Source organism: Stigmatopora nigra, chromosome 5 (assembly GCF_051989575.1).
Source record: "Stigmatopora nigra isolate UIUO_SnigA chromosome 5, RoL_Snig_1.1, whole genome shotgun sequence".
Taxonomy (NCBI): Eukaryota; Metazoa; Chordata; class Actinopteri; order Syngnathiformes; family Syngnathidae; genus Stigmatopora; species Stigmatopora nigra.
The window spans coordinates 3,235,284-3,254,640 of NC_135512.1; the positions used below are offsets into that span (position 1 = coordinate 3,235,284).

General features: G+C 37.2%; 1 protein-coding gene across 1 annotated transcript; it reads right to left on the reverse strand.

The window, feature by feature from the left end:
* Positions 1-214: 214 nt before the first annotated feature.
* Positions 215-19,128, reverse strand: LOC144196636 (protein-glutamine gamma-glutamyltransferase K-like). Its single transcript, XM_077716992.1, is given in 15 exon segments — positions 215-596; positions 681-817; positions 1,632-1,792; positions 3,152-3,436; positions 4,295-4,448; positions 5,928-6,120; positions 7,699-7,837; positions 8,745-8,922; positions 9,025-9,132; positions 9,201-9,319; positions 12,040-12,291; positions 15,995-16,027; positions 16,712-16,787; positions 17,585-17,709; positions 18,819-19,128. Coding segments are annotated over 15 exon segments (2,430 nt in total). The 3' UTR covers positions 215-436.
* Positions 19,129-19,357: the final 229 nt, after the last annotated feature.

Below are 19,357 nucleotides of genomic sequence, written 5' to 3' on the forward strand. Positions count from 1 at the left end.
TATGATTCCCACTTTTCTGCCAATAGCAGTAAAAAAAAAAAAATCAATGATACATTTTACTGCATGTGACTGTGAAAGGTACAATTCTTCATTTTGATTGAAATTCTTCAACCACCCCTAAAATAAATGTTCGGACCCAGAACTCTTGACAGCGAGACAAACAAGCCCCCCCCCCACTAATCACCCCGCTGCCCTTCTTGAATTCCCAAGTCCCTCCCAACCCAAAAAGCACACCATAAAGGACAAAAACTTCAAGTTTCTTCATTATTTCCAAGTGTGACTTTCGCTTTCAATTTCACTTTCCGACATTTTCTGCAAAAAAAACCACTTTTTTTTTTACCTTAAGGCTTTTTTCTTTTCCTCTAGTCAGCGTGAGACTTTAAATAGAGTTTGACGAGGCACTTTGTCGGATTTTTTGGCGGAAAAAGGTCAGCTTTTACAGTGTACCGTAGTTTTTTTGGTGCACAAACACGTCCGTCACACCGTGAACTTGCGTCAGTTGCCGGCAGTGCAAAGACGCTAGCAATTTCCTGGGCCCGGCTTGCGTGGGGACCAAATGCTCCGTTAGGGAGATGCTGGCTCGGCTCTTAATATCTCTGGAATAAAAAAAAGGGGGGGAGGGGACGGGAAATTACAGAAATATCACGTTTCATGTTTTTTGTTGTTGTTTTTTTGCTCACCCGTAATCAATCTGTCGAGGAGTAGCAAGGCCCAATCCCTCCACGTGGAATATGACGGACTTCAGCACCTGTGCTAAAGGGTTTGTGAAGGAAATTTCTACTGCCATTTTCTCCCCGACGACAGCTTTCCCGATTGGCTGGACAAAAAAAATTAAAAATGTGCTTATTTTGGGGTTTTTGGGATATGATTTGTTTTTGTTTGTTTTTGGGGGCAGGTATAGGGGATATTTTGATAATATTTTTCACTGTTATTTATGATGAGAGACTGTGGGAGAGTGGCAGAAAATTAGTGTAGATTTTGGGGATTTTTGTACAATTTTTAGTACATCATTCTGGATGTCAAAGTGGCGGTGCAGGGGCCAGATCTGGTCCGCCACATCAACTTGTAAGGTTTGCAAATTATGTCTTGATCCAATTCTAAAATTGTAATATTGTAATTGTAAGACTTAGAGAAAATATTTATCATTTTTGACTTTTTTTTTTCAAAGGAAAAGGAAATAAACATATTTTAACAAAAAATTATATATTTTTTTTATTTAAAACATTTTGTTTACATCTAAATATATTAAAAAACGTACTATTTTCCATTCTTAATTTTTAATGTATATATATTTTTTAAATGTACTCAGAGTACTTGAGAATAGCAATAAAAGAATAAAAAGAATAAAGAATATCAAAAAATAAAGTAGTAGTAGTAGTATCTACTCTTTCCACTTTTTCAGATAAACATTCAAATACATAAAAACTTTTTCCCACGTTTTTTATAAAAATCAAAACCCAATTTTTTAAGGATCTAAAAATTTGACTAATATATAAAATGAAAATACTTCCTCTTTTACTTTTCAGTGTATAAGTAAAATATGAATAAGTAAAATATATTTAAAAATTAAATTTTCCTTCAAATTGAAACACAAAACAAAAAAAAAACATTAAAAAATCAAAATATTTTACCTTTAAAAGCAAGTCTGGAGTCCTTAATCGAAAACTAAACTGGGTTGCCAGAACCTGCTGCGTCTCTTTAACCCGTCCTGACAGCGTTAGCATGAGGGCAGATTGATCCACCAATTGGTCCTTGTAGTCTTTGTATTCAAGAGTCCAGTCCAAAACCTTTACTATACATCACAAAAAGCAAAATAAACATACACACTGTATTAAAAAACCCACAAACGATTGGTCCTGCCAGTTAAAATATATTGTATTTCCTTCTCAAAAGCCACTAAGGCAGATATTAAAAAAAATGTGGCAGACATATCAGCATCTTTCCAGGTTGAACCGTTTTGGAAGCTGATATCTAACCTTATTGTTTTGCTCTTTATTGAAAATAGAGCATTTCCTTCAAAGTAATAGAGCGAAAAGCCAAAGTTATATCGGAATAAGACACACTGACAGACAACAGTGAGCGAATTTTGCCGAGGCGGATAAAAATACGGCAGATCCATCAGCATCCTTCGAGGGTGAAATGTTTTGGAAGCTGGTGTCTAAACCTGTTGTTTTGCTCTTTATTGGAAATGGAGTAGTACTACATTCAAAGAAATGGAGCGCGAACTGGAAAATATGTTGGAATAAGACACATACTGACAGACAATGGTGAAGGAATTTCTTTTAGTTTAAGTAGTATTGCATCAATATTTGTATTATTGTCGTTAACAATGTGGTAAGTAGTATTTTGGCCCGAATATAAGACGATCCTAATTATAAGACGGTGTAAATAATGACAGGACATTAAAAAAATGATTAAAGCAATATATTTGAGGGAAATATGATGTTATTTTGTCTAATATAAATCATGCAAAAACTGTATCACATCTTAATCTGGATATATTTAGATTTTTTTTAAATAAATGGATTAAAAGAGCTGGATTAAAATCCCTGAATATTCAGTTTTGTATAGATCTAAAAAAACGTTTATTTTAGGTTTTTCTAAATATATTTTTCGATTTTACAAAATGATTTTTGAACTAAAAACACAGAAAAAAATTGGACAAAAAATTACAATTAATGATATAAAAGGGGGAAAATACGGAAATTTAATATACATCTATACTCTTCATTTTAATTTTATCCTAAAACAGAAAGTCAGCACTCATGATTTACTTTCCCTGGCCATACAAAATAATCCAGTGGGCCAGATTTGGCCCCCGGGCCGACACTTTGACACATGTAAGTTTTTGGATGAAACTAAAGTGCAATCATGTGTTTTTTTAAAATCCAAATTAACCAATCTACTGTATTAAAACAACAAAATAGTAATACCGGCCTTAACCATCAAGCTATCTGGCGCCATCTAGCATTGTGTATGGTTATAATATCTAGTCCCCAAATTTAAGACGACTGACCTTTTCACTCTTATTTCAATGCAAAAAAAACGTCTTATATTCGGGCCCATACAGTACAGTCAAGAAAGAATGTATAAATTGACAAGTACGTAAAAAATGCCGAAAAGTAGAAAATTCGGTAACAACCGAGCTCACCCTGATTGGGCAGCAGATCCACGTCGGTATGGTCCGTCCTGACGGTCGCCTTGTGTACGCCAGTGTAGTACATAACAGACACCTGGCTATGTAGGATAGCATGGCGGTGTTGGGCGCTGCTGTTCCGTATGGAGACCGCCAGCTGGGCGTCACGCCCCATTTCGGGGCCGTCGCCATCCATGGCCACCATGATGGCTACGTCCTCCACTTCGGGGGCGGAGTAAGCGTCCGCCTTGGAACCGTAGCGGCATGCCGTTTCCACGGCGATGCGCTCTGCTTCTGTTCCTGAATGAGAATGTGTTCCAATAAGATCAAGGATAAGATGGGCGAAGATGGATACTGTTTTATGTACTTTTAAGCACCAGATGCTTTGTTTAGAGAGTTCGACCAATTAGAGCCCGGGTGAGAAAAATAAGGAAGTATTTTAGATGGAAAACTAATTGGGGATGCAAGAGAAGAGGATTAGGGCTACTGGAGGAAGGGCTAAAATTCTGACTTTAAAGTTAGAAGTTAGGTTTTTGACTTTGAAGCCGGAGTTTTGAGTTTAAAGTATAAAGTTAAGAATTTTGATTTCAGTCTTAGAATACTGAATTTGATTTGAATTCGAAAGTCAGAATTTTGACCTTGAAAACCAGTGTTGAATTCTGAATTAGAAATCATAGTTCTGACTTTAAAGTGAGGTCGGAATTTATATTTTTATTTTAATCTCTAGAATGTGAAAGTTAGAGTTCCGACTTTGTTTTCAGAATTCTGAATTTCTAGACAAAAGTCAGAGTTAGAATTTTAATATCACAACTCAGGATTCAGACTTCAATTCACAATTCGGACTTCAATTCAGGATTCACAATTCGGACTTCAATTCCCGATTCAGAATTCGGACTTCAATTGCCCGATTCAGAATTCGGACTTCAATTCCCGATTCAGAATTCGGACTTCAATTCCCTATTCAGAATTCGGACTTCAATTCCCGATTCAGAATTCAGTCTTCAATTCACAATTCACAATTCGGACTTCAATTCACAATTCACAATTCAGTCTTCAATTCACAGGTCAGTGAAATAAGAGGTTTCTAACGTAAAAATGATTTTAAATGGAAGTCAACTTGGAAAACTGTCCAAACACTCATTCTAAGACCTTGAGTACCTTCCGGGTGCTTGTAAAGGTGTGTGATGTCGTTCCGCTCGTCCGAACCGACAGTTTTGGTACTGATCATGTGGCCCACGACCTTCTTCTCGCTATGTATTTTGGAGAAGGTCCCGTCTGGATTTCTCTGCCAGTAGATTTTATCGCTGTTCACCTGAAAAATCCCAAAAGAGAGAAAGAGCTCAGAACAGATGCAATAGTGTCATTTTTGACAGGCGCCATTTGGTGGAGTGTTAAAACACTGAACACTCAGGAATTCGGTTGCGACTCATTTGGGATTGTCCTGTATGCTGCCCTGTTTTGACACTCATCTAAATTCTATACCATCTGTTAAGTCCTTGTGACAGGGCTGATTTGTTTCCCAGCTTGAGTCCGGGTTAACACGTTGCAGGAAATGTAATATACATCTATACTCTTCATTTTAATTTGATCCTAAAATAGAAAGTTGGCACTTAAGATTTACTTTCCCGGGCCACACAAAATGATGGGGTGGGCCAGGTTTGGTCCCCGGGCCGCCACTTTGACACATGTGCTCTAAATGGAATTGAATCCTTTTCTTGTCATTATACAACCTATTCATGACCAATTATCTATGTTGACTACTTATCTATCTATGTTGACTACTTATCTATCTATGTTGACTACTTATCTATCTATGTTGACTACTTATCTATCTATGTTGACTACTTATCTATCTTTGTTGACTCCTTATCTATCTTTGTGGACTCCTTATCTATGTGGACTCCTTATCTATTTGGACTACTTATCTATTTGGACTACTTATCTATTTGGACTACTTATCTATTTGGACTACTTATCTATTTGGACTACTTATCTATTTGGACTACTTATCTATTTGGACTACTTATCTATTTGGACTACTTATCTATGTGGACTCCTTACCTATGTGGACTCCTTATCTATGTCGACCACTTACTTATCTATGTCGACCACTTACTTATCTATGTCGACCACTTACTTATCTATGTCGACCACTTACTTATCTATGTCGACCACTTACTTATCTATGTCGACCACTTACTTATCTATGTCGACCACTTACTTATCTATGTCGACCACTTATCTATGTCGACCACTTATCTATGTCGACCACTTACTTATGTCGACCACTTACTTATGTCGACCACTTACTTATGTCGACCACTTATCTATGTCGACCACTTATCTATGTCGACCACTTATCTATGTCGACCACTTATCTATGTCGACTACTTATCTATGTTGACTACTTATCTATGTTGACTACTTATCTATGTTGACTACTTATCTATGTTGACCACTTATCTATGTCGACCACTTATCTATGTCGACCACTTATCTATGTCGACCACTTATCTATGTCGACCACTTATCTATGTTGAATACTTATCTATGTTGACTACTTATCTATGTTGACTACTTATCTATGTTGACTACTTATCTATGTTGACTACTTATCTAATTAGGATATTAAGCATTAGGTGCGGAAAATGAATGATGAATGAATGAACAAGATTATTTTCCCAGGGATGCCTATGATTAAGGTATCATTCATCCCTTTAGATGAGTGTGTCCAATAAACTGGGTTTGTACCCCTAAAAAATTGGATTAAGATGATGTCATGCCAACTAACCTCAGCAAACACAAACTGGGCATCGTGCTTGAGGAACACATGGCCGTTACGAATGGCAGCCACCGAGGCGGGACCGCAACGGAAGATTCCCTGACTGGTCTCCTGGGGAGTGGCGTCCACCGCTTGCCACCCTCCCATCCCCAGAGGGAGATCGTGACGAGCCATCCAGCAGTCGTTCCACACGTGGAAGTTCCTTGAAGGAGAGAGATAGACTTCCATCAAAGTTGCTTGCATTTCAAAGTTAAACCACTATCTAAAAATAGAATATAAGTGGCAACAGGAAATATATACGCCTAACATATCCGCCTAACATATCCGCCTAACATATACGCCTAACATATACGCCCAACATATACGCCCAACATATACGCCCAACATATACGCCCAACATATACGCCCAACATATACGCCCAACATATACGCCCAACATATACGCCCAACATATACGCCCAACACATACGCCCAACACATACGCCCAACACATACGCCCAACACATACGCCCAACACATACGCCCAACACATACGCCCAACACATACGCCCAACATATACGCAAACAAATATGCCTAACATATACACTTAACATATACTCTTAACATAAACGCTTAACATAAACGCTTAACATAAACGCTTAACATAAACGCTTAACATAAACGCTTAACATATACGCTTAACATATACGCTTAACATATACGCTTAACATATACGCTTAACATATACGCTTAACATATACGCTTAACATATACGCTTAACATATACGCTTAACATATACGCTTAACATATACGCTTAACATATACGCTTAACATATACGCTTAACATATACGCTTAACATATACGCTTAACATATACGCTTAACATATACGCTTAACATATACGCTTAACATATACGCTTAACATATACTCTTAACATATACTCTTAACATATACTCTTAACATATACCCTTAACATATACCCTTAACATATACCCTTAACATATACCCTTAACATATACCCTTAACATATACCCTTAACATATACCCTTAACATATACCCTTAACATATACCCTTAACATATACCCTTAACATATACTCCTAACATATACTCCTAACATATACTCCTAACATATACTCCTAACATATACTCTTAACATATACTCTTAACATATACTCTTAACATATACTCTTAACATATACTCTTAACATATACTCTTAACATAAATGCTTAACATATACGCTTAACATATACCCACACATCCAAAAACAGAATATGTTTTGAAAAATGGTAAAATATGCCAGAGTAGCGGTGCACATTGACCAAAATGAGAAAGGCAGAGGAGCTGGAAAGTCAATTAAACAACATCCAACAATCAATATTTGCACTCTATTTTTTTCCCTTGTTTACTTCAACATTGTGGCTCCAGCATGTTGCCACTCTAATGGAATTATTAGATGTTCTCAGTTATCTGCTAGCCTATTCATCACTGCGAACTCAACTGGAGACCTGGATCAATTTATTTCAGGCACGCAGCAGAAGTCGCTTAAACTATTTCACCATGATGACACCAGAATGTAAGTCATCACTCCGCCGTGCCGTAGTAAGACCCAAGTCAAGGCGGTATCCCCCGGGGGACGGGGTGAGTTTTCAATATATAATTGTCCGTGTATATTTTTACAATTTGGCTGCGCGTGAAGCAGAAATTTCCGCTCGGGTGAACTGGCTTGTCACCGTAAGTAAAAAGTATAATATTGGACATAGTAGAGGAAGGGGGGTGGGTGGGTTGGTGCACATACCAGATGGAGTCCGCATTCAAATGAGCCAGGGGCTGCAGGTCCTCGTCCAGGTACACGTCTGTTGTCAAGGAGACGTCGGTGTCGTGAGCCGAGCTGAAGTTGGTCACCGTTCGGCTGGGGATGCCTAAACACCGCAACACTGAGACCAGAGGTGGACACAAACCATTATTTTGATTGGCGGTTCGTCGCAAGTAGGAATTGTGATGAGTAAATTAATTGGATTAATACATAGAAATATTCGGTGATTGGTGGCCTGTTTGGTTAGCACGTTAGACTCACAATTTTGGGGATTGAACCCTCGATCCCAGAACTGTGAGGCGGATGTGCTAACCATCATAAGCAAAAAATTGAGAGTAAAAAAATGAATAGAAATTGATCTTCACAATTGGAAACTAATTTCAGCTTGGTTCGCACTGTGTGGATTTTGCAAGTTCATTCTGGGGGATTGAACCCTCGATCCCAGAACTGTGAGGCGGATGTGATAACCACCATAACCAAAAAATTTAGAGAGTAAAAAAAACGAACAGAAATTGACCTTCACCGTTGGAAACTATTTTCAGCTCGGTTCTCACTGTGTGGAATTTGCATGATAAATGCGGGGGATTGAACCCTCGATCCCAGAACTGTGAGGCGGATGTGCTAACCACCATAACCAAAAAATTGAGAGTAAAAAAATGAACAGAAATTGACCTTCACCGTTGGAAACAAATTTCAGCATGGTTCTCACTGTGTGGATTTGGCAAGTTCAATCTGGGGATTGAACCCAAGATCCCAGAACTGTGAGGCAGATGTGCCACCACCACAACAAAAAATTGAGTAAATAACGAACAGAAATTGACCTTCACCATTGGAAACTAATTTCAGCTTGGTTCGCACTGTGTGGATTTTGCAAGTTCAATCTGGGGATTGAACCCAAGATCCCAGAACTGCGAGGCGGATATACTAACCACAACAACAAAAAAATAGACATTTGCCAATGGAAAAATACCCAATGAGGTTCTCTAAACAAAGAGCCCAACGAAAAACTCAGAAGGCGGTCGTCCTACCCGTAGTGACGATCCCTGCAAAGATCCAGCACTGTCCATATTTAACGGGGGTGCCGTTGTTTTTGTGGTATTCCAACAGTATTTCCATACTTCCAGTCCAGACGGTCGGACATGTTCCTAAGGCATAATTCCCAGACCAATTGCCCTCCACGACACCCTGGTCATCGCGAGAGTTGATCTTCAGCAGATGGTGACAAGAAAATGTAAAATACATAAATTAGAAAAATTATGATCATATATTTCTTTCTGTATTCCCATTTAGAACGGTTTGTTTTCTCACCATTCCTGACACAATTCGCACCACATTAATTGGGTCCCCCCACCCAGATGGTGGTGTTCCACTTTTTTCCAGGATAAAAAGGCAAGCGGACAGTATTCCGTTGTCAAACTAAAAAACAAAGCAAGAACAAAACATGTCTATATCTGCTTTGTAACAAATGATCAAGCAATAATTACCTGCCCGTAATCCCATGTGCGAACTGCAATTTGGTTTTGGGTGCCGTAATAAATGCGGCCCACATCGTTGAGGATGTATTCATGTCGCTCGTCTTCAGCGTCCATGAACACGGCGTCATCTGGTAGCATTAAAATAGCCAAAAAATACACACAATAGTACATTACTATTGATGGAAAGTACATAAAAAATATGTGGGTTTTTGTTATGAATCACACAGTCAAATGAATTCAGAGATTTAGTTTTTAAATGTGTTTAAGTGTGGTAATTTAATGATTTCTTAAAAACTGTGAACAGATATAGAAATTATATAATGTGGTATTGTGTTTTGAGTAGACAAGGTGTTGAAAATTTTGCAAAAATTTCTGTTTTCGGATAAAAAATTAAGGACTTTAATAATGTTCTTCATATGGCATGTTTTGGGGCTGTTTTGCTGCTTCACGACCTGGACGACTTTGTTGAATTAAAATGAGCAAATGTAACTAAAAATGTGACGTATTTCATTTTATTTTTTTCAAAACAAACCATTTATTAAAACCTCACTTGAAACTGCAAAAAAAAATTGATAAGGGAGTATTAATATGCATATTTATGGTGGTGTCAACATCCAAACTGTATTACTGTACCCCCAGAGTTAAAATTTTAAGCGTTAACTACTCACATAATATCATTTAGAAGGGCTCACTCACAGACACAAAAGGTGATTTGCTTGTTTCATTCCACATTTAATTAGTAGAGCCAAGCACTATGGAAAACTACTTTCATTCAAGCAATTAAAAAGTCAATTTTCCATAATGTGTCCCTTTACAAACTCATTTCAATGCACTGTAGCATAGCAGTAATTCCCCAGATTGCATCCACCTGCTTAACATGTTGTGTACAACACACACAGTAATATAGAGTGCATATTCTTAATTTAAAGAAGTATGTAATCATTTTTATGTCATTTTTTTGCTTCAGAACCACCACAAATGGCAGCTGTTTTAAGCATTATAAGGCGCACCCTCAATGAATGACTTTTTTTTCCATATATAAGGCGCACTGTATTATAAGGCGCACTGTCTTATAAGGCGCACTGTCTTATAAGGCGCACTGTCTTATAAGGCGCACTGTCTTATAAGGCGCACTGTCTTATAAGGCGCACTGTCTTATAAGGCGCACTGTCTATTTTGGAGAAAATTTAAGACATTTAAGTGCGCCTTATAGTCGTGAAAATACGGTAATTGCTATTGACTTCCAGGTATGACGCATTCACTACACAGTCACCTCTAGAGCCAGCCATTGTTGATGTTTTGGATTTTTTTTGTATAAAATCTTGCAGTGAGGGAGGAGCTATATGATGGAAGATTTTGTAAACTAAGATGGCATCTGCATATTTAACAGTATTGTTTCAGTTCAGGCGTTTTTGTTTTTTTTTAATATCCGAAACTGGCGGTTTTTTGGTTTTCTGTTTTTTCCATAAATAAGGCGCACTGTCTATTTTGGAGAAAATTTAAGACTTTTAAGTGCGCCTTATAGTCGTGAAAATACGGTACCTAATAATGTGGTAGAATTATAACTGCTTATAGGCGTATGCATTATAAATAAGTGTAAAACCGCACATCAGGTCGAACTTGAACTGTCCGCTTTTATGTAAATTTATTCCTAATTATTGGGGGCGTTAACCTTGAAAAGGATCAAATGTACTCTATTTAATTTAAAAAAAAAATAATAATAATTTATTTATCAGGAAACAAGTTTGAACAATCTAATTGACTGTCCAGCGGAACATATTCAAGGTAGAAGTCTGCAATTATTTATTTAGAAGTGAGAACAAAACAAAACAAAAATTGGGCTCGGAGGTATGATAGGTATACAAGCCCAGAAAATACTGATCAAATTCCTGAATGATGGTTAAACATTTATTTTTTAGCGGTCTTCTGGTGGTGCAGTGGTTTTTCTGTCTAACTTTGGTGCGAGCAATCTGGGTTTGATTCCCACTCGGTGGTGGTGTGATTGTGTGCTCGAGTGGTTGTCTGATGTTTTGTGGTTTGCGATTGGCTGGGTATGGAAAATATTCATTTTATGGATTAAAATACCGGGATTAAAAGGCCTGAATATTCAGTTTTTTATAGATCTAAAATAATGTTTATTTTAGCTTTTTTTAAATAATATTTTTGTATTTTACAAAATGATTTTTGAACTAAAAACAGAAAAAATAATTAAAATACTACAATTGTTGATTTAAAAGGGGAAAATTAGGAAATTTAATATACATCTCTACTCTTAATTTTAATTTGATCCTAAAACAGAAAGTCTGCACTCATAATTTACTTTCCCCGGCCGCACAAAATGATGCGGCGGACCAAATCTGGCCCCCGGGCCGCCACTTTGACACCAATAATTTAGAATGAAGCAATCAAATTCAAAGCATCGCCAAATTTGGTCAAGAAGGCGTTGAAGTATGAAACAAGTTATCGTCAAATTGCTATGCTATGATGTGATATGATATAAATGCAAATAATGCATGTACTCGTTTTTGGGTAATCACAAAAGTTCTGACCTTGAACCCAAATTCTAATCCCCTATTTTAGTACGTATATCAAAAACCCACCCTAATAATCCCTGACTTATCATAAAATTCATTTTCTAGACTCTGAGAATGTCAGAACCACATTTTTCTACCCACCACCTTCTACAGGATTTGCAGTACTATTACAATGTGGTGCGACCTAATAAATTGCCATTGATTTCATGAACCAATCCCCACAGTTCCCTTCCCCCAAGTTTCCGATTCAAACTTGGACAATACAAGCAAGAACACAACTTTTTAAGTCAGTAAAAGTTTTTTGTGTGTGTTACCTTCACACCAAGGGTTGAACAAGACATAGACGTCATTAGCCGGGTCGTGTTTGGAAACAGCTCGGCCACCCGGGAACTCAGTTTCCACCTGAAGGCGATAGCGACCGATGGCAGCACCGGCCGGGGAGTTGACGGACAGCTTCATCCTTGAACCATCTCGCTCCACGGGGGCGGCCTGCCAGCGGTTGTCCTGCAGCTGCTCCACCAGGGGGATAATGACGTGCGTTCCCTTTGACACCGTTGGCAGCGGCCCTGGAGGCAAAAAAAAAAAAAAAAAGTGAAGGCAGGCGGCCATCAACGTGTTTTTCTACGCCTCAGAGACAGGATACAATTGAGCTAGTGTATTTATTCTGCTGCCACACCTGAATTCCTACCTGGAGGAGTTCGTTTGAACAAGAATGAGGCAAAATGTACAGCTTTGGCAAGTTATTATATAGTCATTACACATTATTCCTGAAGGTTTTTTTTAGTTTTTTTCTGTCCAGCAGTTGTTTTTTGTCCATTATGGCAAATTTAGGTAGCTTTCCCTGCAATTTAAAGGATTGGTTGAAATAAATTGAAGATGGACAGTAGCATAATTAGCATCTTACTATTTTAAGGGTAAGAATCTAGGCCACATGTGTCAAAGTGACATCTATATTGTTCATTTGAATTTGAATGTTTATTTCAGCTTTTTTGAATATGTTTTTAGAATTTACAAAATTATTTTTGAATTAAAAACTGAAAAAGTGGATTAAAAAAGACAATTATTGATTTAAAAGGGGAAATCATGAAGTGTAATATATATCTATACTCTTCATTTTAATTTGATCCTAAAATATTTAGATACATTTGGAATTTACAAAATGATTTTTGAACTAAAAACACAGAAAAATTGGATTAAAAATGTCAATTATTGATTTAAAAGGGGGAAATCAGGAAATGTAATATACATCTCTTAATTTTAATTTGATCCTAAAACATTTATATCCACTAAGAATTAACAAAATGATTTTTGAACTAAAAACACAGAAAAAAATGATTAAAAAATTACAATTATTGATTTAAAAAGGGTAAAATAAGGAAATTTACTATACATCTATACTCTTCATTTGAATTTGATCCTAAAACACAAAGTCGACACTCATAATTGACTTCCCCAGGCCACAAAAAATGACGCCACGGGCCACATTTGGCCCCCGGGCCGCCACTTTGACACATTCTAAAGTCCACCACAAAACCAGGAACAAATCAACAACAAATCCATTCATTTTTTTTAAACATGACTCTTGGTAACTATAAGAATTGACTGAAAAAAAAAAACCAAATCAGATATACATCTTAATACACCACAGTTGTTTTTCACAGCAGTAAGCCATATTTGATGTACTGATTATCAAGTGTGGGCGTGCATTCATTTAATATCAACTCAAAATAAGCCCCCCTTTGAAGCTTCTACCAAGTTATGGCTAAAATGGAAGAGTGACCCCCAAAAGAAATATAACTTCCCCCCACTCACACACATACACACACACACACACACACACACATGCACACACACACTCACACACAAACATACACACACACATGCACAAACAGCAAATAATCATTTGATCTCAGCTGCAGCGGCACTCTTGGCGCGTTGATTGCACGTGTGGTAATTTGCTGTTTGCGTCCTCTGCTTTTGGACTGGATACCCGCAAGGATAAGATTACTTAACTGCTTCATTACTTGGCCCAAATCATTTGCATGATGACAAGCACTGCAGTTGTTAATGCCAAACAAGAAGGTAGTAGTATGAGGGGAAAATCATAAAATATATTGATATCAGAAAGTGCAATTGCAAGCACGTACAGTTGAGTTGAAAGTCATTGATTGGTAGTTTGTTGCTTATCTTTTACCTGTTTAATAGAGTAATCGGAGTCAAGGGTGTCGGACTCGGGTTGGTAACGTCAACTTGGTTTCACGTGGGCTGGACCATTTTAGATATAATATTTAGATTTTTTTTTAATAAATGGAATAAAATAAATGAATTAAAAGATGAATATTCCGTTTTTTATAGATCTAAAATAATATTTATTTTAGCTTTTTCAAAATATATTTTCAGATTTTACAAAATGATTTTTGAAATAAAACAAGGCCTTTTTTAGGCCATTTTAGATATAATATTTAGATTTTTTTAATAAATTGTTTAAAAGAAGTGGATTAAAAGTCCTAAATATTCATTTTTTTATAGATCTAAAACAATGTTTATTTTAGCTTTTTTGAAATATATTTTTAGACTTTACAAACTGATTTTTGTACTAAAAACACAGAAAATGGATTAAAAAATGACCATTATTGATTTAAAAGGAGGAAAATCAGGAAATTTAATCTACATCTATACTTTTTAATTGAATTTGATCCTAAAACACAAAGTCAGCACTCATGATTGACTTTCCCGGGCCACACAAAATGATGCAATGGGCCAAATTTGGCCCCCGGGCCGCCACTTTGACACTGGTGTATTAGCTTGTGGGATAAAATGGCATACATTGACACCACGTGGCATTTTTATGCTTTCAAAATTACAGTCTACTGTCCCACATGTGGCAGATTGCACAAAGCAAAACCAACCAGGAGGGTTGAATTTGATTCAAATGTACAGAAAAGTCGTCTCTGTCGCGGTCTCCGACGGGTTCTGTTTGTGTTCGGCTTAACGTGAAGGCGCGGGCAGTCAAACGCCCTTCAGATGTCGCCAGTGCCATTAGTGGCCAGCTGGATGCGTTTGTGTTTGTCACATCAAACGACTGGGACATGGCAAAATGTGTCCTTCAATTGTAATCCCCTTTTCATCCTCACAAAAACAATAAAGAGACTAATTACCACTCCTGGGCAGGTTGCTCTTTGAAAATAGTTGGCTTTTCTTTTATATATTCAAATCTGGATTCCAGTCGAAAAACAGGGGCACGACAGGCAAGGTTTTCTCCTGCAAGACAACACTAAAACCAATTGTGTTGGAGTCAGTCTGTGATACTATTATATATATATATATATATATATTTATATATGTGTGTACATTTAATTATTTTTGTATGAGAGCTTCTTCAATTTGTCTGGGGCTTTCCGAGGACTGTTTACAGGAAGATAGTACTGACCTTTACCCCAGAATGCAGACATAGAAGGACGCTTACGTTCGTGATTACCTTATTTTCCACAACTATAAGGCGCATTATAAGGCGCACCCTCAATGAATGACATTTTTACATATATAAGGCGCACTGTATTATAAGGCGCACTGTATTATAAGGCACACTGTATTATAAGGCGCACTGTATTATAAGGCGCACTGTATTATAAGGCGCACTGTATTATAAGGCGCACTGTATTATAAGGCGCACTGTCTATTTTGGATAAAATGTAAGACTTATAAGTGCGCCTTATAGTGGTGAAAATACGGTAATTGCTATTGACTTCCAGGTATGAAGAACTCACTACACAGTCACCTCTAGAGCCAGCCATTGTTGATGTTTTGGATTTTTTTGTATAAAATCTTGCAGTGGGGGAGGAGCTATATGATGGAAGATTTTGTAAACTAAGATGGCTGATCTGCACATTTAACAGTATTGTTTCAGTTCAGGCGTTTGTGTTTTATTAATATCCGACCATGGTGGTTTTTCGTTTTTGGTTTTCTGTTTTTTCCATATAAAAGGCGCACTGTATCATAAGTCTATTTTGGAGAAAATGTAAGACTTTTAAGTGCGCCTTATAGTCGTGAAAATACAGTACTCGCATATTGTAGTAAATGGTGACGCACTTTTTGCTTGACTATGGAACTCAATACCAATTAACATAGCTGAACTGTCTCTGAAACTTTTAACCAATCATCTTAAAGCACAAGTGTCAAAATGGCCGCCCCGGGGGAAACACCAACACTAAACCGACAAGACATCCCCATTCCTAAACTAATCACAAAATGTTCAGATATGCAATTTACCCTCCAAAATAACCCCAAATTCTTCAAAATTGCCTATTGGCAGACATGAGCAAATGACATGGAGTGACAAGAAAAACGATCAAATGGCCTTGAAAAAAGGACAAGCCTATTCTTTTTGTCCAAAACAAAAACATAACATATTTTGACATGTTGTTAAGCCATCTGAAAACGGCTTGTCAAAACAAAACATGCCTCAAAAACAACAAAAAATGTTCGCACCCAAACAAAATACCTCAAAAATACTTTTGCCTTGGAAAGTAAATCATAATCAACCAAAAATATTCAATAAAACAACCTTTTGGTTATATTTCGAATGGGTTTTTTTTGGTTTTCTGCCAAAACCTCCCCAAAAATGGATGCTTACGCTTAAGTCAAGCGTAACACGCTATAATTGCCACATTGTAGACGAAGTCCCTGTCATGGCATCTCAAGATGGCGTGAACGGGGTAAACAGGAAGCTCGGATAGCGAGGGCGAAGACAGATTGTCACTCGTTGGGATTTCTCAGGACCGAACGCCAAGCATAGCAACCAAGAATGGTTACCATAGCGATAGAAGCCCCCCTAAAATAATCGACCCGCCTCTTTTCTTAATATCTTTTTGGATTTTTTGGTGTTTTTTCAGTCATTTCCCTGCGCACCTCCGCGAAAATATTTCAGCGACACGTTTTTATTACTGTAGCCAAAAAAAAATGAAACTTGTCGGCGTTTAATTTTACACCTCGGGTAGATGTCGGGGTAATCCTTAAGACTCTGATTTGGAATTCCCACTCGTGGTTTGGAAGAAGAGAAGGTCTTAAAATTAGTGAAAAAAATGCGTATACAAGAAAAATTGATTTTGAGGTAGCTGTCAATCAGCGTTTGTACTTTACGTTAATTTCGCCAATATTACCTCGTTATGTTTAGGTATACGAATTAAATTTGCTTCTGTATTTTTTGGGGTACATGTCACAAGTAATTTAAAGTTTTGCGCAAAAGTGCAATTTATCTAATGTTAGATAATAAGCTTGAATTTTGTAATCTTTTTCGAGGAGGAGCTATTAAAGCTAATCTAAATTTTGCTAAGGCGACTCAGTGATTAAGTGGTTAGGTCGTAGGCCTCACAGTTCTGGGGTCCTGGGTTTGAATCCAGGTTGGTCCAGGGTATAACTGGATTAAAATCCCTGAATATTCAGTTTTTTTTTATAGATCTAAAACAATGTTTATTTTAGCTTTTTTTTCAATATATTTTTAGATTTTACTAAATGATTTTTGAACTAAAAACAGAAAAAATGAATTAAAAAATGACAATTATTGACTTAAAAGGGGGAAAATCATGAAATTTAATATACATCTATACTCTTCATTTTAATTTGATCCCAAAACCGAAAGCCGCACTCAATATTTAAATTCCCGGGCCAAACAAAATGACGCGGCGAACCAGATTTGGCCCCCCAGCCGCCACTTTGACACATGTGCTCTAAAAGCTAAGAATGATCCAAAACTCTTGCATACTATTAGATGAACGAATGAATGAACAATGCATGATTGACTCCCAACCTAAACAGTTTGGATATCTACTTCAATCATTGGCAGCCAACAAATTAAAGAACCAGTTCAGTTTGTCCTCTCCGGATGATGAAATCGTCGCATTGGTAGAAGTGCGTTCGGTGAGCCAGTCGTTCGGCTCCCGATTTGCTCTTCATCAGGTCGATTGATTTGACGTTAAGGGGCAGCTCTGTAAAAAAAAAACACATCATATTGGCAGATTAGAGTGTAACTGACACATGCTCATGTCTGTCAATAGCCCGATGATTGAAAGATTACAGCAAAATAAAAAAAAATCTCATTTTACATTATTCGTTGCTTTTTTTAAGATATCGGAACAGTCATGGATTTTGACTAGGGAGTTATTTTTGGTGAAAGTTAAGTCTAGGTTACTTATTTTGTGGATCTGCCGAAACCAGAACCGTAATCCGATTCCTCAGAAATGGATTAAGGATGGATTAAATAGTATATTCAACGTTAACTTGATTTCACGTGGGCCGGAACATGTTAGATATAATATTTAGGTTTTTTTTTATTTTATAAATGGATTAAAAGAACTGGATTAAAAGCCCTGAATATTCAGTTTTTTTATAGATCTAAAACAAAGTATATTTTATATTTTTTTAAATATATTTTTAGATTTTACAAAATGATTTTTGAACTAAAAACACAAAAATGAATTAAAAAATGACAATTATTGATTTAAAAGGGGGAAATCATGAAATGTAATATACATCTATAATCTTCATTTTAATTTGATCCTAAAACATTTATATAAATTTAGAATTTACAAAATAATTTTTGAACTAAAAACAAAGAAAATTTGGATAAAAAAATAGCAATTATCGATTTAAAAGGGGCAAAATCAGGAATTTTAACATACATCTATACTCTTCATTTGAATTTGATCCTAAAACAGAAAGTCGGCACTCATGATTGACTTTCCCGGGCCACACAAAATAATGTGGCGGCCTAAATTTGGCCCGCGGGCCACCACTTTGACACACATGCCTTAACTCTTTCACAACCATTGCCATTACTACAGACAGGCAAAAGTTTAAGGCATTTGGTGATCATGTTTCACTTCCATTAACAACAACCGTACATTTACTAACCCTATTTTACCCATTTCATCAATAAATTAATACATTTTTTATCCATTATTGAGGGCACACATTAAATCCATGTTCTAATATAAAAATCAATGTTTTGGCTATAACCAGGTCAAGAATCTCTATAGTAGACAATAGGCCAGCAATAGAAAAAAAAATGGCAGCCATGCCAGTCATATAGGCTTACCGCCAAGCTCATTATCGCCAGGAACAGACGTTGTCCAGGGTTCCTCCTCTTCCTCCTCCATGACTTCATCCTCATCCTCATCCTTAGCCAGGGCGAGCGTATCTGTGATGTCATCGTCCGTCTGGGCCTTGCAGCATTGGCCCATTTGGCGTAGCCATCGCCCGCACGCGTTGTCCTTGCGTTCCGCGGGGGCCTCCTCCGGAGCAGCCCCCTCCGGAGCCCCATCGGGGTCTTCCTCGCCCGGGGCAAAAGTCACACTTGGAAATCGACCAATGGCTGACATGTCTTAAGAATGGCTTTCCACAGGCATCCTGAGTACACAGTAGAGAGGGAAAAATGCAAGAAATTGAATTTCAGATTTGGAGTGGTGATTCGTTTATTTCTATTATATATAGTTGGCGGGGATGGACTCCGGCGCCCCCCGTGACCATAAGCTGTAAGGAAGATAAATGGGTGAATAGGAGATATAATTTTCAAGATTAATGAAAATAATAATGATAAATCGACCTCACAATTCTGGTGTTAAGGGTTCGATCCCA